Source organism: Danio rerio, chromosome 11 (assembly GCF_052040795.2).
Source record: "Danio rerio strain M-AB ecotype USA chromosome 11, GRCz13ab, whole genome shotgun sequence".
NCBI lineage: Eukaryota > Metazoa > Chordata > Actinopteri > Cypriniformes > Danionidae > Danio > Danio rerio.
In genome coordinates, this window is record NC_141031.1 from 27235308 (window position 1) to 27256893 (window position 21586).

Sequence of the window (21586 nt, forward strand, 5' to 3'; positions counted from 1 at the left end):
AGATTTTTGTAATACCAATCTTAAAGACTATTATATGCAGGGGTGTATGGTATATTATCATTTAGAGCCTTGTGATGTTGCAGACTGAAAGGCAGTCATAAAAAAGCTATATCATTTTGAATGTCCCTGAATTTAGGCGACATGGTGGCTCAGTAGTTAGCACTGTTGCCTCACAGCACGAAGGTTGCTGGCTCAAGTCCCAGCAGGGCTATTTGGCATTTCTGTGTGGAGTTTACATGTTCTTCCTGTGTTGGCAAGGGTTTCCTCCAGGTACTCTGGTTCGCCCCCACAGTCCAAACACATGCGCTATAGGTAGGGATGTAACGGTATCAGAATTTCACGGTACGGTAATACCTCGGTATGAATGTCACGGTACGGTATTTATTGAATCATTTACAGGAAAAAACAAAACTTATGAAAATACTCCAAAAAAGAGCCAAAAGTGTCAATGACATACAAATTAGCCATCTATCTGTAAGCTTTGAAACAGGAACTTCAATTTTAATAACAAAAAAAAATATTAAACCATGTAAAAAAAAAATTAAGTTTTTAATTTAGTATTGTTGAAAACTCATCACATTCAACATTTAATCACTCACTCACTTAGATAGAGATGGGTTTAAAGGAAAATTATCATATAAATATAATCTGGTAAAAGCTGGTATCTCTGGGCATTTACAATGTCCCCTGCAACAGAAAAAAAACCTCTCATTTGGTACTGAGGTTTCTGGGACAAGAGAGATATGACTTATATGACTTATTTCTCGAGCGCCGAAAACGGAGCTTTTTGAAAACGCTGGAGAGGCCGTTTTCATTCTAAAACCTGCTGCTCCGTCTCAGTGTGGATGATGGAAAACGGAGACATCTGAAAACGGAGGCGGGGCTGCAAACGTTCGCCTATCTGATTGGGGCTTTTCCTCAATATTAAGTAGCCCACACACAGTTCAGTCTCGCATCCTCTTCTTGTAAGTTAAGACTTCGCAAGTTTGATCAAGGCTGCAGTCTCCCCCTTCTCAGTTTGATATGGAAAACATACCGAGGACACGGGTAAATCTTCAAAGGGAACAGTGTACTTATAACTTCATTCACATCACCTTGGCTACGTTGTTTCACTTTCTCAACAATAAAATATAAACATGATTTAAGGAACTGCCTATTTCCTTTTTAATATTAGAAAACTTACAGACAGCAGAAATGTTGAGGCGTCGTGCTGCATATATGAGCGTCATCTTCACTGTGAGGATATTTATAACAAAACGGAGCCTATAACAACTACCTCCTTTCAATTTCAGTGAAAATACGAAACGCACCCTCACTTTTGTTGAATATCAGTTTTAATAATCGACAATTATAAAAGTATCACATACAATAAGTTTATACATTGTAGGAAATAAAGGCAAGCGATCAGTCAATGTACCTGGATTAATCATTAACTTATCTTTGCGCTTAACCAAAACATGTTACCCGTGAACAAGTAACTTAATAGATTCCAATGACCAAAGTCAGGGAATTGGCCTATGTCGTTAGATAAAGACAACAACATGAATGAAATATCACGTTTAGCAAATATAGTGAGATTAGATCCAGCGGAAGATGCTTGATGAGCAGTCCGACAAGCAGAGCTCTCATCTGGGTAGAATGCTGGAGCGCTTGCCCGAGAGTGTCTGTGGTCACGTGATGTGCGTTTTCAGCGTTTTGGTGTGGACGGAGAGCTGTTCAGAAACGCTGGGTAAAACGCGAGTGTGGACGCGGATCATTTTCATTCTACAACGCCGTTTTAAAACTAAAACGCACTCTTGTAAAAGGGGCCTTAGAGTTTTACAGCTCTTTTTGATCCCCGCTTCTAGCAGCACACTCCATTTCCGCATTACTGGATCTGTAGCGACAACAGACCGCAAGGGATGATGGGGATTGTAGTTTTCGCTACCTCCCGTTCGCTTCATTCGCCTGAGCAAATTTTCTCAGAAGACCTATAGTTTTACCGAGTCATGCGACTTCGGTAATATCGAAAAAAATTAATATTGCGGTATGACGGTATTTACAATACCGTTACATCCCTAGCTATAGGTGAATTAAATAAGCTAAATTGGCCATAGTGTATGTGTGTGAATGAGTGTGTATGGATGTATGTTTCCCATTACTGGGTTGCAACTGCAAGGGCATCCAGCTGTGTAAAACATATGCTGGATAAGTTGGCGACCCCCGATGAATAAACGGACTATGCCGAAAAAAAAAAAATGAATGTCACTGAATTTGGTTAATTTTAAATCATTTACTGTATTCACCTTATTCTCAGCTGACGAGCGGGCGCTGCCATTTGAATCTTTTTGTCTCGCGACTTCCGGTCACATTCACTTCCATTCATTTTTTAACGTTAACAACTGCTCGTTACGCTGCTTGATGTTGCAATTTAATATTTTCTTATTATAATATGCTACTTGGTCTGTATAGTCATGCAAACATTTGTTTGTTGAGCAAGTAGTTTGGCCATTTTCTGCCGTTTATTATTCCTTGTCATTTCTCCCATAGGCGACTAAAGCTCTAAGACAGATCAGATCAACTTCTAAGGAAGTTCTAAGACAATCGCAAAAACACGCGCACTTCCGCATTTTAGAATAAGGTCAATATAGTGTTTTAATATAGTGTCTGTGAATGTGTAATCGAAAAACACTGACAATTTAGCATATTACTATTGTTATTGCTACTACTAATAATTATATTAATAACTTTTATTATGTTCATTTATTCTATTTATTTGAAATATAATTCATTCATTTTCTTTTCGGCTTAGTCCTTTTATTAATCTGGGGTCGCCACAGCAGAATGAACCGCCTACTTATCCAGCATATGTTTTACGCAGCGGATGCCCTTCCAGCTGCAACCCATCTCTGGGAAACATCTATACACACTCACTCACACTCATACACTACGGACAATTTTAGCCTACCCAATTCACCTGTACCGCATGTCTTTGGACTGTGGGGGAAAATAGAGCACCCGGAGAAAACCCACACGAACGCGGGGAGAACATGCACACAGAACTTCACACAGAAACGCCAACTGACCTAGCCGAGGCTCGAATCAGCGACCTTTTTGCTGTGAGGCGACAGCACTACCTACTGCGCCACTGCGTTGCCTGAAATATAATCATAATTATATTAATATTTTTGAGTAAAAAATTACACAATTGTTTCTTTGTTTTCCTTTTAACTGAAATAATGAAAATAAAAATAAAAATCTTTTAAAAATATTAATAATAAAAGGAGGGTGACACGGTGGCGCAGTAGGTAGTGCTGTTGCCTCACAGCAAGAAGGTCGCTGGTTTGAGCCTTTGCCTGGTCAGCTGGCATTTCTGTGTGGAGTTGGCATGTTCTCCCCGCGTTCACAGGGGTTTGCTCCGGGTGCTCCGGTTTCCTCCACCGTCCAAAGACATGCGACACAGTTAAAATTATTAAAACCTGAAATTATTTGGATATCATTTTTGATTGCTACAATTGTATTTAACCATTCATACAGAATCCAAAAAACTACTAATTAATTTATAAAAATAATATTATTTCATAGGACCTGAACTGTAACTGTACTTTTGTATTTAGATTGCATTTAAAGTGAACTAACAGTCATCTAAAATTAATCTTTAAAAGCACTAATAGTTTAATAACACAGTTAAATTTAATCTTTAACAAATACTTTTTAACGTACTTGATGCATTTAAACTAATTTATAAAAAAGATTTTGAATTAAAATCAAATTAAACAGAAATCAATGTAATGCACTCTTTTCTTTCAGGAGCTCACAGGACATTTGTCCTCAGTCTATCCTCTATTACCTGGAGAAAAGCCTCCTCAGATTCGCCGGCGCATCGGAGCTGCATTTAAATTAGACGAGCCAAGCATCCTTCACAGAACTGAGGTAAAGTCCTGAACAATCAGCATGAAATCATTAGCCATGCTATCCTGTTAATATGAATGAGTGTAAATCTGATGATTGTGGCACACAGAACTCTGCGCTGAGCTCGGTGGAGGCTGATTTGGCTCTTCAGCAGCAGATCTATGTGGCGGCGCAGAGACTGTGCCAGGAGGAGCATCTCAGTAAGGGGGTGAAGAGGAGTCGACTGCAGCAGTACCAGCGAGAGGAGAGGAAACTCAAAGACCTTCAGGAGGCCGTTTTCAGACTGAGACTGGAACACGGACGATCCTCACCGCGGCCTGGCATAATCACACAGAGAGGTTAGAGAGTTAGAGCAGCTAAAATCGCCCCATCTCAAAAGGAAATGTATCTATTTTAGGTGTTAAAGAAGAAGCGAATTCATATGAAATTGATCAATGTTATTCATATGGAAATGTATGATTTTAAAAAAGAGGCAAACTTTAAACTCTACTTCTAATTGGGGTATGAGCAAATCTTGCTAAAATGTAAGAATACGATTGTACAGATTTAAATCAGCCACTATATTAAAACATTACACCATGACATTTCATTTGCTAATTGTTGGGATTCATTGCACTTTGATGTCACCGTACAGTGTGTTATCAGCTTCATTGTATTAAAGGTTTTTACGTTTATTATATAATATATATATATATTTTTTTTAATTAAGGTGCTTCAGATGACAGCTCCTTGTCAGACTCAGCTGTGCTTGAAGAGGGTAAGGGAATTTTTTTTCCTGAGTATACATTTGTAGTTATTTAATATTTGTTTGTATTATTTAACATGATTTAATATTTTTTTCATAATTATACATATTTTTAATGTGGTATACAATACTTTATTTAAATATATAAAAATAATGTACATTTGTAAATATTAAAAGTGAATGTAAATAAAATTAATTATATAATATATACTTCATATATATTACATATATTACATATGCTTTTACACTCTACACAAATAATATAAATCATTATACTTACTAGGGCTGCAAAATACATGGTTTTAGCATTGGTATCGTAATGTCTGTATCCACAATAGTCGCATCGCAAGATCTGCAATGTTGATTTGAGATTATAGTTGACCAGGAGCCACAGTCATTGAAGATTTTTGACATAATGGAACAAAAGTTAATTATTTAGATGTTTTGAGGCCTGTGACTGTATGAGCATATCAAATTAGATTAAAGCATACTGGCACAAGAAATTGTACCATTTTTAATTGTAATAAAATGTATTTTATTGAATTATTTTTACAATAACAGCTATGCTGTAAGGCTGCACAATATCCTCCTGAGACCCAAAGAATTTGTTCTTTTTTTCTTATTTCTGTGATTTCCTGCATTCTTTGGGTTAAAAAAAATCTACAATTTAGAGTTTTTACATTTTGTTTTTATTTTTAATTTTACAGCATGTTCACGGTAATGGACCACAGGACAAGCAACAAAACTGTACAGGAAATGGCTGTAAAGGGATATTAATCCAACGTTATTGTAACAAAGCCGTTTTTTCCTTTTGTATTGAAATTCCTGAAACAGATTAGTTTGAAAGAACTCAAGAAAAAGTCTGAAGCTGAAATCAAAAAAAGAAGTGGTGTTAATCCAAAACAAATTTAACATAAAAGCGATTTAAAACTAATTGTCATTCTCTAATTGTCTTTAATTGTCTGATTGTCAGACTCTATCAGAGTCTCCCTCAACTATTTTATAAAGAATCCTCTCTGCTTCAGTTCTGCCCCCTACATCATGCAGTCATCAGTTACATTAAGATGGTCCTGGTGTCCACTATAGTGGACATTTAAAATAATGATATTTTGAAACACATGTTAATAGCTTTAAAAGCTTAATGTATTGTTCCTGACACTTTAATAAACAAATATATGTAATAATAATAGTAAAAAACATTTAAAAAGCTAAACTTTACAAACCTCTCTCCTTCCCATTAAATGTGCTTTTTTGTATGTCGGCCATTTCGGATGCAGTGTAGGAAGTGGTACCTAGCATGCCAACCAATCAAATGACATATGACTAGAAAGCCCATGATGTCCTCTGAACAGTACAACAGGACTTGACAGAATAGGTCAAAAAATTCAAAGAAAATTCATGAAAATGCAATGTTCACTACAGAGGACACAAGTTAATGGGCAGGGTCTCAGGAAGATATATCATTTCAGCACCGATATCGCAATGTGTGCACCTGCAATAGTCACATCGAATAGATATGCAATGTTGATTTGGGACTGGGTTGATGCAGAGTTTATTCACAATGGAGTGAAATTTTATCATTTGCATGTTTTTAATGCCTGAGAGAGATTAAAGTATTCCTGGACACAAAAATGTTATTAAAATTAGAAGTTGAATACAGAATAGTTTTATTGAATTAGATATACAGTAAAGACTCTGCAGTGTAATTTCTACATTTACAAAACCATAAAGCATCGACTGTTTATTAAACTTTCCTTTTATTTTATTGTATTTATCATATGCTTGTAATTTGTTTATTACATTTTATGCATGTTCACTCTCTTACAGAATCATCTTAATCAATCAAAATGAATACATTTGGTAACACTTTAGGGACCAATTCTCACTATTAACTATTTGCTTATTAGCATGCATGTTATTGAGATGCTGGTTAGTGCTTATTAGTACTTCTGAACTACATGTTCTGCATGATCTTATTAGATATCCCTGATCCTACTCAATACCTAAATACTGTAATTACTATTAATAAGGAGCTAATTAGGAGTTTATTGAAGCAAAAGTCATAGTTACTTACTGTCATAGTTATCTTAAAATAAAATGTGACAATAAATTCTGTCAAAATAGTGCTATTTAATCATTTAGTGAAATTATTATATATACAGTATGTCGCATAAACTACATCGTAATGTCAGATTTTTCCCATATCGTGCAGCCCTCCTATGCAGTGCTATTTTACATTAATTTACATTATTAAACTTCTGTACCAGAAATCTTACAAAATAGTTGTATAAGTCATCTGGTGCAATTCTATTCATGTCACAAAATATATTTCAGAAAAACAAAACATTGAAATGTCAGACTTTTCCAGTATCATGCAGTCCTAATACTTACTATTATATTCATGAAATAGAATTTATTAACATTTAAAAATGAATCATTGCACTTTACTCAATGCATTCTTTATTTTATAGAAATAATCATATTCAGGGAAAAAAATTGTGTAATTTACACAACTATCATGAATTGAAATCATCTTTCTCGTGTTTCAGATGAACTGTCCTCCCAGCTCTCCTCAGAGCCTCCCTCAGCTCCTGCTGTCGACTTTTACCCTCCGCCTATAGTCATCTCTCATGTTGCTCCTCATGCACCTGTGGGCCCCTCATATCGGCCCCTTCAGCCCCTTTCCTATCAAACCCCTCCCCAATCCCTGGAGAGCCTGCACACCTGCCAGAGTCCAGAGAACGACCCTGCACCCATCCAAAACTCACCCTGGACAGAGAGCAGTTTAGACCAGCCCTATCAGAAAATGAAAAGATCTCCCTCTGTCAAATCCAGGTATATCTATCTGCAATCGGGAAGATGTCTTTTAAAAGAAGTCTGTTCTGCTGCATTTATTTGATTAAAAAGATAGTTGAATCTGTAAAATTGTGAAATATTATTACAGTTTAATATAACTGTTTTGTTATTAATTGTAGTTTCCATTTTTATTTATTCCTGTGTTGAATTTTCAACATTATCACTCCAATATTCAATGTATCATAATGCTGATTATCAGTTACATTCATTCTTATTATTATCACTCTTGAAATCTATTCAGCTGCATTATATTATTGAGGAAGTGTTAACACAGTAATATTCAAAAGTACCATTACAAATGTATTTTATTTTATTCATCAGGACATGTTCAGCTGTTCAAGTGAAATTAAATAAATGACATTTTAAATAAAAAAAAACTATAAAACTATGATTTCAACATTAGAAATTATAAGAATTGTTATTAATGATTGAGTAGCAATAATAATTGATCATATTAGAGAAAATCAGCATATAATACTAATTTCTGAAGGATCATCATCCAATGCAAAAAAAAATGCTGGGTTCCACACAATTCTTTTATATTGTCCCAACACAAATCAATTAAGTTAACTTGAGTTAATTTAAGTTTATTGAACATAAAACAATGAAGCTGTCACAAAAAAAAATTCAAGAATTGTGTTGATTTAGCTCATTAAACAAGTTGTGTGGCACTAAAGATGCTTAGTAATCACAAGAGTAAATGACATTAAAAAAACAAATGTAAAAATAAAAAATGTAATGTCTGAGCTGAAAATGTCTGAGAATGTCCTGATTAAATCATTCCATTCTATCCTATACATCAATTTCTCAATGTATGTGTTTTTATATAGTTGTTTTATATTGCTGAAAGACTAAACTGTATTATTATGTTTTTTTTTATATTATTTATTTATTTGATTTGTTTTTCATAAATTTTCCCCCCTATTTTCCACGGTTAAATAAAGAAACATATGTAAAATAAATGACAAGAAAATGCAAAAAAATGCAATGTCTTGTATCTCAAACTTGCATCTCCTTTACTTCTTTTTCATGGATTATTTATTGTAAAAACCCCAAATGATTTATGACCTCTACAAAGCAGCTTTGACTCACCTGGTCATTAAGACGTCACATAGTCATTTTGGGGTGGGTTTGACCACACCCCTGTTCTATAATGGCTTTTAAGGCTGATTTATGGAGCACGTGTTGTTACCAGTAGAGTATGTCATCAGGAAACTGCAGCTCTACTGTGTCAGTTTTGTCTTTGTAATTGTAAATGATTGTTTTTGTTTTTTTCCACACATCTGCAGTCCTTCTACCCCCACGTTGCCTTCTATAGAGGTCTGTCTTGCGGATGCTGGAATCCCATTGCAGATACCTACACATGCTGCCCTGAAACACACACAGTCCTGCAGCGCACCTTCCACTCCAGAGATGCATCTGCGCAGAAGACAATCCCTCAGGTCTGCCTCAAAATACTTTTAATAAAGAGTGACTTTTAAAAGTTTGTCAGGAAGATGTTTTACAAAGAAATCTGTTGTCTCTCACCAAAGCTGCATCTATTTGATTAGTAAAAAGTGTAATATGTTGTTATAATTATGCAAATGTTTATACAGTGAAATGTTTTTATTATAACATTCATTATATTAAATTAAATGTTATTATATTTTAATTAAGTAACTATTTAAAATATGTTGAAGTGTAATACATTCATGTAACGCAAAGCTAAATTGTCGCTGTACTGTTTTTAGTGTTACATGGTTCCTCAGAAAAAATTCGGATGTTGATTTATTTGAGGATTCGAGACATCAGTTTTTATTTGAAAGGCAATTCTTTAATAACACTACAACAAAAAAAATGTTTTAAAATCTGATTCATTTACATTTTCAACCGAACATTTAAACACACTTTGTTAATGTTCCGAATTTATTAGAATCGAGGTCGAACAGGCAAGGGTCATAAACAGGAGCAAAACAATATCACAAGGATAATCCAATAATCGTGGTCAAAATACAGGCGAAAGGTCAGACTAGGCGGCAATGAATCAGAACGAGGAATAAGGCTAGGATCAAAAACAAAACACAAGACGCAAGTATTGAAACAAGACGCATTGTGTGAATGTAGGGGAGGTGTATTTATAGTCCTTGTAATCAGTGTAGATGAGCAGCAACTGTGTCTGTGTGTAAAGGTCCAGATTATTGTCAGCTGTTGCAAGAGTTGATGTGAGGCAGAGAGTTCTGGGAGTTGTAGTTCATTAGGAAGTAATCTCCGACAGAGAACACACCGCTGGCGATTGCAATGGACTACAGGAAATTAAACTTAATTTTAGAAAAATTTTCTCAGTTGTAGCATTAGTATTACTTTTACTTACCATAATTATAAATAGTTTTTTAAAGATTCAGTTTTGTGAATGTAAACAAATCATTGAATACTAAATTTTTTTTCTGTGTTATATAATAAATAAAACATTTTTAAATAATGGAAAGAATATTTAATTTGTTTGATTTTTTTATGATTTCTTTGATGATTAGTTCAAAGTACACATGAAATCAAAACTAACCGTTTTGATTTTGCTAGTGCACAATGCTATTTTTGTGTTATTATATGGTAAGAAAAAAAAAGTTTGGTCTTGTAACCTAAAATTGAAATCTGAAAATGCACTTCCTGTTTGTTTTCAGTTAAATTCTCAGATTACAATTGTTTATAAGTATTTTGGGTGTGGTTAACATACTTAACCACGCCCCTCCATCTGTCAGTTTGACAGCGCTATGATAGAAATGGTGAGGAGGAGGTGTCTGTTAGGTTGTTATAACTCTCCCGAAACCTTTTCCCATTTTTTATGAATGAAATGCCTACTTTACTACATCCAATCACCAATACACCCACTGCTTTCTCCTTTAATACTCCATTTCTCTATTTACTGTGTCACAATACAGAAAAAAAACGGTTGCAGCTTCCGGTTCATGCAGGCTTTAAAAGAACAGCATTTATTTGAAATAAAAATGCTCAAAACATTAATTTGTTACCTTTAAATTGCAGCGTACGCCTCAGATCACATGTGTTTCATGAACATTATTGCCACCTCAGATAAACAGAAACATATTTCTTCTCACTTTGACAGACTTCCTATCACCGAACCCAACCATTATCAGCCCGAGCCGGTTCGTGGGCGCTTGAAGGGCCCCAGAAGACGCTTGACGGAATTCGCAGTGTCATCATCCGATTATTCCCAGATGCGACTGAATGTAGGAAACCCTGTATACTACTCCAGCTCAGAAGACAGCAACTCTGAGCACTCTTTCCAGTCATACGCCAGCTCGCCCTGCCAGGAGCACCCAGGAGAACTTCCATGGACTCACCAATCCCAATACGGCTACCAATACGCCAGCCTCGCCGACAACCAAGTGCCACAAAGATGCTCACCTACGCACTTCTACAAGAACACTCAATACCAATCCTCACCTAGTTTCACAAGGGGCTACATAGAGGACGGATGGGGTCATGCTTTAGAAATGGACAGCGGGAGGTCGTATGTTAACCACCAGGCTCCTGTTTATTCTTCCAATGGTCACTATGAGTATTACTGTGAGGCTCTGCCATCGCAGCAACGGAGTTGTAGGTTGTTACCCGCCCATGTGAAACTGTCTCGGGCCCCTTCACTCAGAGAGTATCCTCATCACCCCAGCCGAGGCCTGCCCAGGCAGGTTGTGTCAGAGGAACTCAAATCATGGCATCAACGCAGCCAATTTCGACCGCCTCGACCACAATCGCTGGATCGGAACAGACAAGGAGCGCTCCGTATCCGAAATGTGCCTGGGCAAGAGTCCCCACTTTCACTTTCCCAACACCACAGGTACCAGGAACAACAGGTAAATATACGTTCTTCACAGTCACTACGAATAAATGGGTGGAAAAGGTATTGAGAATGTTTTAAAAAGTCTAAATATGTTACAGTCTTGGTTCTTGACTAAGTTGAACACAAGGGGCATAGCAACCCAGGATCACAAAACCAGTCTTAAGTGTCAATTTTTTGGAAATTGAGATTTATATTCCTCCTGAAAGGTGACGCAGTGGCGCAGTAGGTAGTGCTGTCGCCTCACAGCAAGAAGGTTGGTGGCTCGAGCCTCGGCTAGGTCAGTTGGCGTTTCTGTGTGGAGTTTGCATGTTCTCCCTGCGTTTGCGTGGGTTTCCTCCCTGTGCTCCGGTTTTCCCCACAGTCCAAAGACATTCGGTACAGGTGAATTGGGAAGGCTAAATTGTCCGTAGTGTATGAGTGTGTGTGTGGATGTTTCCCAGAGATGGGTTGCAGCTGGAAGGGCATCCGCTGCGTAAAACAAGTGCTGGATAAGTAGGTGGTTTATTCCGCTTTGGTGACCCCAGATTAATAAAGGAACTAAGCCGAAAAGAAAATAATTGAATGAATGTCTCCTGAAAATTGAATAAAGAGCGTTCTCCTGATGTCTGGTCTGTAGGATAGGACAATTTTTGGCCAAGATAAAACTATTTGAAAATCTGGACTCTGAGGGTTCAAATAAATCTAAACATTGAGTCGATTACCTTTAAAGGTGTCCAGATTTTTTTCCCAGAGTTCTAAGCAATGCATATTCCTAACCAAAACCTTTTGAAAATTACTAAGCAAAGTTTTGATTTACAGCATTTACAGTAGGACATTTACAAAGGTTTTTTATGGAAGATGATCTTTACTTGACATTTGGCATACATGTATTTAAAATACAGTGCATTTTTGGCTATTCTCACAAATATATCGGTGCAACAAAAGAGGTTTTGTGGTCCAGGTTCACAAATATGTAACTGTCTTGGCTCTTTAAATGCCATCTAGCTGTGTATCAATCTGTTGGGAGAGGAATTTCCAGAAAATGTAGATCAGTTGGGCACTGCCCGGGCCTGTCTGAGGGATGGGGAAAAGTTCATTGCGTCAAAGTGAGATCACTGCATGATTTAGGTGTGGTGTTCAGCTATGAAAGAGCTTTTGATTCTAATTAATTTTGGGAATGGCACACAAACAGAACACACAAATCATAATTGTCGTTTTCTTGCTTACGGTTGCCGAGAAATCTGTTCAGAAGTTTGAGCTTGGTTTTTAAATGTTTTTAACTGAAGTATCTTATGTCCACCAAGTCTGCATTTGTTTGATCAACAATATTGTGAATTTTACTATGCGTCTGATTTTGATTGCTTTATTCTAATTGGTTGATGAATATTAAAGGTGTTCATTTTTGTAAACTGCACAGTTAAAGTGGTTCCAGACAGGATGTGATATTTCTGTATCACCTCACCAAATGTTTGAGTTGTTTTAAATAGTCAGCAATAGGAAAATAACTCCAAACAAACAAATTATGTTATTTCTTCCCCAAATATTTAGATTTTGGTCAGATTTTTGATTATCTATTTTCAGAGATTCATAAAATTGTATTTAAAAAAAGTTTGTCCTTTACTTTTCCTTGAAAAATCATGACTCTAATTTAAGGATGATATAGAGCTTTAGAAATGTCTTAACTGTGACTTCTGATCAATTTGATGCATCCTTGCAGAGTGTATGCAAGTGTCAACTAAATCCCCTAATGTTTCACAGTTTTGATTGAGTTTTAGCACATCAATGAGGAGATGAAATTTGTGAAATGTGGAAACCATCAAAAATGTTTCATAATAATAAAACAAATGAGAATTTACATTACTAATGACTTCTTTTGTAATAAAAAACACGTTTAGACAACAACGAGATGCTACTGTCACACAAGGAAATAAAATCTAATGATGCAACCAGTTGCTTTTTCCTCCCAGCTTTCCCACAATTATGGATAAACTGGAAATATCAGGGTATTTTTAAACTGTGATTTCCTGGATAATCTGTTTAAGGGAGTCAAAAGAACATTTCTGTGTACTTCTCAAATATGAATTTAGTCAGAATATGTTAACAAAATGTATGTAAAATCTTAAAAAACTCATGAAATAATAAGAAGCGACTCCAAAAGTCATGGAAGTTGCAACATGGAATTCTTGGGCCTGTTTAAAATGGATAACAACTGTTTCATTGTAAGTCATAACCCTCACACCCTCACAAAAACTGCACAAACATGATTTCACTTACACACACCGCTGAAGAAACTTCACCTCAGAAAGATAACAGTGAAAGCCCTCTCATTCTCCCTCAATACTTCATCAGATGGATCACTTGCTCACTTTGATTTTATTTGTATTGACATACAGACAGCTATGCATTCCTCTCAGAGTTTTCCACACGGTCATGAACTTCCCAAATAATACAACAGTGGAGTGGGAAAACATGCAGTCAAGGTTACTCTGCTGTTTAGATCCATTCAAGTTCACCATGGCGAAAGTGTGTGAACCTGATATGTAGGTGAACATTTCATTCCTCAGGGACAAAAGCTTGATTATTGAAGGGAAGGAAATGGTGATAGCGGCCCGGCCCATTACCTCCTTTATTTCTCTATAGAGAGCCAGAGAAGTTGTTTGGCCAATGCACTTCTGTGCTAGATTTAGTATCTCCTCAAGCGACATTTTAATAGTTGGCGTGTTCCCAATTGAAATCAATAGTTCCCTTTGTTAGCTTCTCTTCTCATCCCAATCACCCCCCCCTCCCCCCACAAAATTGCAAGGTATTAAGGGGCAATAATACACTGGTATTGTTGTATGTAGAATTGCATACGCTGCGGTGTCAGTCAGCAAACCACAGTCATTTGTTGAGATGCCGGAAGGATGATTGTTAATAACACTTTTTTGATCCATTACTAATTGCAATACTGGTAAATTGAAGGTCTGCATTACCATCAAAAGTCACAAAGAGACTTGCTGGTGTCATGTTGCTCATTTAAAGCAGTAGTTTTGCTTAACGATAAGGAGTATTATTAGTATAGTTAAATAAAACCAAAACTTTTATTAAATGGAAGTTATCTGCTTAGGCTCGTTTTGGTGTATAAATCTGTTTTGATTCATTTATTCATTCATTTTCCTTCGCCTTAGTCCATTATTAATAAGGGGTCGCCATAGTGGACTGAACTGCCAACTATTCCAGCATATGTTTTACGCACCGGATGCCCTTCCAGCCGCAACCCAGTACTGAGAAACCATTTTCTTGGGTACTCATACTTACACACTACGGCCAATTTAGTTTATTCAATTCACCTAAAGCGCATGTGTTTGGACTGTGGGGGAAATTAGAGCACCCGGATGAAACTCACGCCAACACGAGGAGAACATCTAAACTCCACACAGAAATGCCAACTGGTCCATCCAGGGAACTTCTTGCTGTGAGGTGACAGTGCTAACCACTGAGTCACCATGCTGCCTGTTTTGATTTACACATAAATTATTTTTTTTTATCATTTTACTATCATTTTACTATCAATCAACTATTAATATGTAAATTTGAGTATGAATCATTATTTTTACTTAGAATTTTACCTGAACTGAAATAAAATGAAATACGTTAAAATATCTAATAAACTTATCTCTCATTTATATTTTCATCTTCCTGACCTAAAATAACTTAAATAAAAAAATCACCATGATCTATAAAGTCTATTTTAACAAAAACTAAATAAATTACAAATAACACAACTATTTAAAGCCATTAAAGTGATAAATTTATTGCAAAAAAATGTTTTTATTTTTTTAAATCTAGATGTTCCTCAAGGACACTAAAATAACACCAGCTTTGATGCTTCAAAAAGAGCTGTGTTCATTCATTTATTCAATTTCTTTTCGGCTTAGTCCCGTTATTAATCCGGGGTCACCAGAGTGGAATGAACCGCCAAATTATCCAGCACATGTTTTTATGCAGCTGATACCCTTCCAGCTGCAACCCATCTCCGGGAAACATCCATACACACTCACTCTCATACACTACGGACAATTTAGCTTACCCAATTCACCTGTTCCGCATGTTTTTGGACTGTGGGGGAAACCGGAACACCCGAAGGAAACCCACGCGAATGCAGGGAGAACATGCAAACTCCACACAGAAATGCCAACTGACCCAGCCAAAGCTTGAACCAGCGACCTTCTTGCTGTGAGGCGACAGCACTACCTACTGCGCTACAGTGTCGCCCAAAAGAGCTGTGTATTAAACATAATTTGAAAAGGAAATAAAAAGTACTTGACGAAATGTTGAAAAATCTCAATCATTCATAGGTATATAAGAAAATGAACAGCACTAGATATGTAACTTTTAATCAAAAGTTTGCAGGTTCAAGTCCCAGTACCAGTACCAACATGAATTGAAGTTGTGGGACTTGTGGGACATGAATTGAAGTGTGTGTGTGTGTGTAATGTATGTATGCTAACCGGGCACTTTATTAGGTACACCTTACTAGTACCGGGTTGGACCCTTTTTTGCCTTCAGAGCTGTCTTATTCCTTCATGACATAGATTCAACAATGATAGCATCACGCAATTGCTGCAGATTTGTCGGTTGCACATCCATTATGTGAATCTCCCATTTCATCACATCCCAAGGGTGCTCTATTAAATTGAGATCTGGTGACTGTGGAGGCCATTTGAGTACAGTGAACTCATTGTCATGTGACATCAGCCTGAGATGATTCATGCTTTATGACATGGCACGTTATCCTGCTGGAAGTAACCACCAGAAGATGGGTACAGCAACAATACTCAGATTAGGCTGTGGCAGGAGCTGACAGGAGTGGCACCCGGTGTGGTCTTCTGCTGTTGTAGCCCTTCCACCTTAAGGTTCAATGTGTTGTGCATTCAGTGATGCTCTTCTGCATACCTCGGTTGTAACGAGTGGTTATTTGAGTTACTGTTGCCTTTCCATCAGCTCAAACCAGTCTGGCCATTCTCCTCTGGCCTCTGGCATCAGCAAGGCATTTGCACTCACAGAACTGCCGCTCACTGAATATTTTTTCGGACCATTCTGTCTATGTCCTAGAGATGGTTGTGCGTGAAAATCTCAGGAGATCAGCAGTTTCTGAAATACTCAGACCAGCCCGTCTGGAACAAACAACCATGGCAAACAACCATGTGGGTGTTTTCACTTCTCAGTTAAAATGTGTGTGCGCACTTAGATGAGTCAAATGCAGAGGACCAATTTGGAAACATACTTGATTGCTCAGTTCTTTTTAAAAGTGAAAGTATTTTGCCATCCTAACTATAGATCTATGTCAGTGACCCTATCACACCATATTTTTGAGTTGCGACATATCATTCAAATCAATCCCCAACACAAACAGTTATGCGGGTGCTAGTGTTATTCTGGTGGGAGTCGGGTAATTTACACTACAGTTAAAAATGTGCAATCGGACACCTGGAGAATGCAGAGCTCATGCACCAACAAGTCCCATAACAAGTGATTGAAAATTCCCTGTGGAATAAATTTAGGAACAAATGCCTCCAAGACACAAGTAAAATGAAGAACTGAAGTTGTGCAACGAGATATATCCACTTATTTAGAAATTGAACAGAAACCACTGGAATCTCAACCCACAAACTTGCATGATTTTCCGTTGGTTGCTCACACTTGGTTTGATTAAAATAAACAGTTTTGTTTCGATTAGTTTAAATGTGAACACTGCCATGCAAAACTTGGTGCAAGAAACAAACTTATAAAAATATTTTCCAAACAAAATCTGACCAAAAACATCCAATTGAAACCAATCACTAGACGTGGCGTCACAAACAAACTAACAGGAAACATTCTGTTCCTTAAAAGGTGTTCAAATGTTTGCATGTAGCGTTATTAAAATAATGTTAAATACTAGAGCTGGGCCGATAAACGATATTATATTGAATCGTGATAAAATTTATGTCAACAACAATAAGCTCTCTGCTTTTTTACTTTTTATTGATCTAAGAGCCAATCACACAGCAGAAATGTGCAACAATGGGAATCTAAAAGTCTGTTAGTATTAGAGATGTACCAAATTTTCAGCAACCAAAAATTTATCAGCCAAAAAATTGTTATGCCATTTAATAGAAGCTCTAATTTTCGTGGCTTCAGTCTTTGTTGGGGTACTCTTTTAACTGGTAGCATTTACAACTGATATTGAAATATATATCGTTATCATTCAATATGGAAAATAATTAGCAAGATTGCATTTTTGCAATATTGCCCAGCCCTATTCTATCCTATAATTATCCTTTGGGAAAGTCCCGGATTTATCAGGTGTCACTACAGAATGAACCACCGATAATATTCTAATAAAGTACAAATAACATTTTGAAAACAGTAATATAGCAAGAGAATAAAAACATTTTGAATAAAGTTATTATAACCAGAAAAACATTTTTTTAAAAACAGGAGGTCCAAAGAACCTTCCACAATAACATTTTTATAACTTATTGAGAACATCAGGAAAATGTTCTTTGAACATTAATATAACGTATATGGAATGTTTTAATAACATTTTAAATAGCTTTCTGAGAGCATTAATATAACAGGAGACTGAAACATTATAAAACATTTAGAAAAACATTATTTTAACCAAAAAATAAAGTTAATATGTTTAGAACATTCTTAGAGCATAAAAAATAAGGATATGTAACTTAATAGGAGTGTTAAAAGTTTTGTGAAGTGCTTTGAAATGTGCATTTTTATTCAGTATTTGATGTAATCTCAACTGAAACATGAAGAGAGGGTGGGACGTGAACAATTTTGTGTTTAATAGACATCTAATAGACATCTAAACATAGTAATTTTGGCTAAAACAAGGCTAAACTTGGGCTGTCAGTGAAAATCTAATTGACATCTAAGAAAAACCCAATACTAGACTAAATGTCAAATAGACAGATTAGACAGACTTTATATGTGTAGTCATTCAATTCTGTTTATTTGATGACTAGTCTAGTTTTGGCCTATTCTTAGGCGTCTATTAGATTTTCACCGACAGGCCAAATTTAGCCTTGTTTTAGCCAAGATGATTATGTTTGGACGTCTATTAGGCATCTATTAGACATCTTTTAAAAACAAGAAAATGTTTGCTGGGCTACTTTAAACTGGACTTTTAATCATAAATCCATTAAAAGTGTGTTATAAATAAAACATATACTTTTTGTAAATTATAATCTCCTAATAAAATATTATAATTTGTCTGAAAATGTAAATCATAAAAGCTGTTTAATTTATGAGGCTGATTTGTTTTGTAACTTTAAGTCATTTTTAAAAATGGTAATGTGAACCAGGACCAAAACAAATCAAGAAAAACCGAACTACAAGTGTGAACAGGCCTTTACCCATTTCATCTTGGATCATCCTTTAAATACATTTACAGTTGAAATCAGACATTTTCATACACTGTATAAAAAGGCACATAACCATAAAAAAGTTAATGTCACTAAACTTTCTCTTTTAGGTAAATTAAGATTATCAAATTAGTTTCAGTTATGCTTAATAGCAGATTAATGAGAGAGGTATTTTTTTGAGAAACTGTTAAAACTTTTCTTAAAAGTCAAGTTTACATACAATAAGATTATAATGTCTCTGAAAAAGCTCAGATAATAGTGTCAAGGTTTTAGAAGTTTTGTGTTTGGCTAATTGATAACATTTGAGTTAATTGGAGGCACAACTGTAGAATACTGTAGAAACCTCAAACACTCTGCTTCCTTGTGTGACAACATGGGAAAATCAACAAGCCAGAATCAACAAAAAAGCCAGTTTAATTTTGCTAAATTACTCAGTCAAAAAGAACAATTTTTGGAGACATGTCCTGTGGTCTGATGGAACTAAGATTAAACTGTTTGGCCATAATGACCAGTGTCACATTTAAAGGACAAAGGCGAAAGCTTACAGGTCTAGGAACACCATCCCAATTGTGAAGTATGGGGTGGCAGCATCATGTTGTGGAGCTGTTTTGATGTAGGAGGGACTGGTCCACTTCACAGCATAGATGGCATCATGAAGAAAGAACATTATGTAGAAATACTGAAGCAACATCTCATCAACATTAGCTAGGAAATAAAAACTAGGCCACAAAGGAATCTTCCAAACAGACCATGACCCTTAGCATACTGCCAAATTAGTTAAAATGTGCTTTAAGAACAACAGAGTGAATGTTTTGAGTGGCCATCACAAAGCCCTGAACTCAATCCTATAGAAGATTTGTGGGCAGAGTTGAAAAACTTGTGTGAGCAAGAAAACCAACAAATCTGACTCAGTTACACAAATTCTGTCGGGAGGAATAGGCCAAAATTCCTTCAAACTATTGTGAGAAGCTTGTGGAAGATACCCAAAACATTTGACCAAAGTTATACAGTTTAAAAGCAAAGCTAAAAAAATACCAAGGGAATGTATGTAAACTTTTGACTGTCTAAAAATTAATAAAAAACTCTCAAAAAATATTTCTCTCATTATATTGGCATTTAGCATAATTCAATGATTTAGGTAATCCTAACTGACCTAAAATAGTAAACGTTTAGTACGATTTACCACCAGACATTTTTTTTTTAAATGCGTATGTTCCTTTTTTTAGAGTGTATGTAAACTTCTGGTTTCAGCTGTAGATGTTATATCGGCATATCAGCAATGCGCGTGACTCTCATACAGTATGCTTCATTCCTAAATCATGTCATACAATGATTTACAGAGTCATGTGTTTCAAATGCAAAGACAGCTGTTGTGTCTCGAACACTACTGCTCACATATCTTATTTAAATATCCATGGAACTTTAAACTCTCTACATGCTGTTCAAGAAAATAAATGCATAGAAAGGTTATAAGAATACACAGTGAGCTCCGTGATTTACGACCCAGCTGTTGTGTAACAGAAAGCCAGATTTCTGACACACCTTCAGTCAACACTACAGAGCTGCTGATTGTGCAGTCACTCCCTAGTCCCGTTTACTATTAAGTGAAGATGCAGTGAATGGTTACTATAATGTTAAACCAGTGCAAACAGATTTCCTATTGAGTGACCTGATTTCATTGTGTTTCTCTCCGCAGGTCGTATTGAGGACTCCAGACAGGTTGTATGAGGATGAATCAGAGGTTGCCAGTCAAGTGTGAAACTACCAAGATCCTTTAAAGAAGTAGAGAGAGAGAGTCCTATTTATTCAGTAATTTATTGAGCTGATGGACTAGAGTGTAGACTTTTTTAATTATATATGTGTATATGGGAGTGTATGAGTTGTACTGTGAAAGACAATGTTTTATAGACTTTTTAAAGCAGATTAACTCACTTATGGATAGTTTTGTATGATTAAATAAATCTAATTTGTTACTAAGTGTGTTTTTACAATAGTGTTTGTTGATACTAAAATAAAATAAAGTTGTAAAATTATTCTGTTTGTCTGTGATGCATCGGTTTTTAAGCATTCTGATTCAATAGTTGTACACTTTTGTATATGGTTGCTCTTAAACTAATTTCTTGATGGTATCTACGGTTAAATGCTGGAGGGAAAACAATGTGTATGTAAAAAAATGTAAATTCTTATTTTTTTCTCAATTGCTAACTCAAGAAACATTAGACAAATATAATATTTGTTTACATACAAATTATAAGATAAAATGTCTTTACAACAAATGTTTTTCTGTTACTTTATTTAGTTCAATAAGTTAATAAGGTTACAGTCGTACTAAGTTTAAATGTTTTGATGTAGTTTTACTCTGTGTTTTCAGTTGAAGTCTAAATATATATATAGTCTAAGTATATATATATACGTGTGTGTGTGTGTGTGTGTGTGTGTGTGTGTGTGTGTGTGTGTGTGTGTGTGTGTGTGTGTGTGTGTGTGTGTGTGTGTGTGTGTGTGTGTGTGTGTGTGTGTGTGTGTTTGTGTGCATGTATTTGCAGCAACTGCGTGATGCTATCATGTCAAAATGGACCAAAATCTCTGAGGAATATTTCCAGTACCTTGTTCAGTTTATGTCACAAAGGATTAGGGCAGTTCTGAAGGCAAAATGGGGTCCAACCCTGTACTAGTAAGGTATATCTAATAAAGTGGCCGGTGAGTGTGTATATATTTTTTTCAATGCTTGTCAATTTTTATATAATTAACATATGAGCAAGACCATTTCTGATTCAATAAACATTTAACTGAATTCAAATGTACAGTTCATCCAAACTATTTACTCATCAAGGATGTAGGAGTCTTTTTTTCTTTAGTGGAACATTAAAGAAGATATTA

The 21586-nt window shown here is 35.9% G+C and overlaps 1 protein-coding gene across 3 annotated transcripts in view; it reads left to right on the forward strand.

The window, feature by feature from the left end:
- The window catches only part of inavab (innate immunity activator b), a 45032-nt gene extending 24290 nt beyond the window's left edge, over positions 1-20742 (forward strand). For all 3 annotated transcript variants that reach the window (XM_087272610.1, NM_001080005.1, XM_087272611.1), the window contains 7 exon segments: positions 3790-3912; positions 4001-4229; positions 4601-4648; positions 7186-7471; positions 8782-8934; positions 10593-11340; positions 20406-20742. In XM_087272610.1, the coding sequence (XP_087128736.1) occupies positions 3790-3912; positions 4001-4229; positions 4601-4648; positions 7186-7471; positions 8782-8934; positions 10593-11340; positions 20406-20468 (1650 nt within the window). In that variant the 3' untranslated portion in view covers positions 20469-20742.
- The last annotated feature ends 844 nt before the right edge of the window (positions 20743-21586 follow it).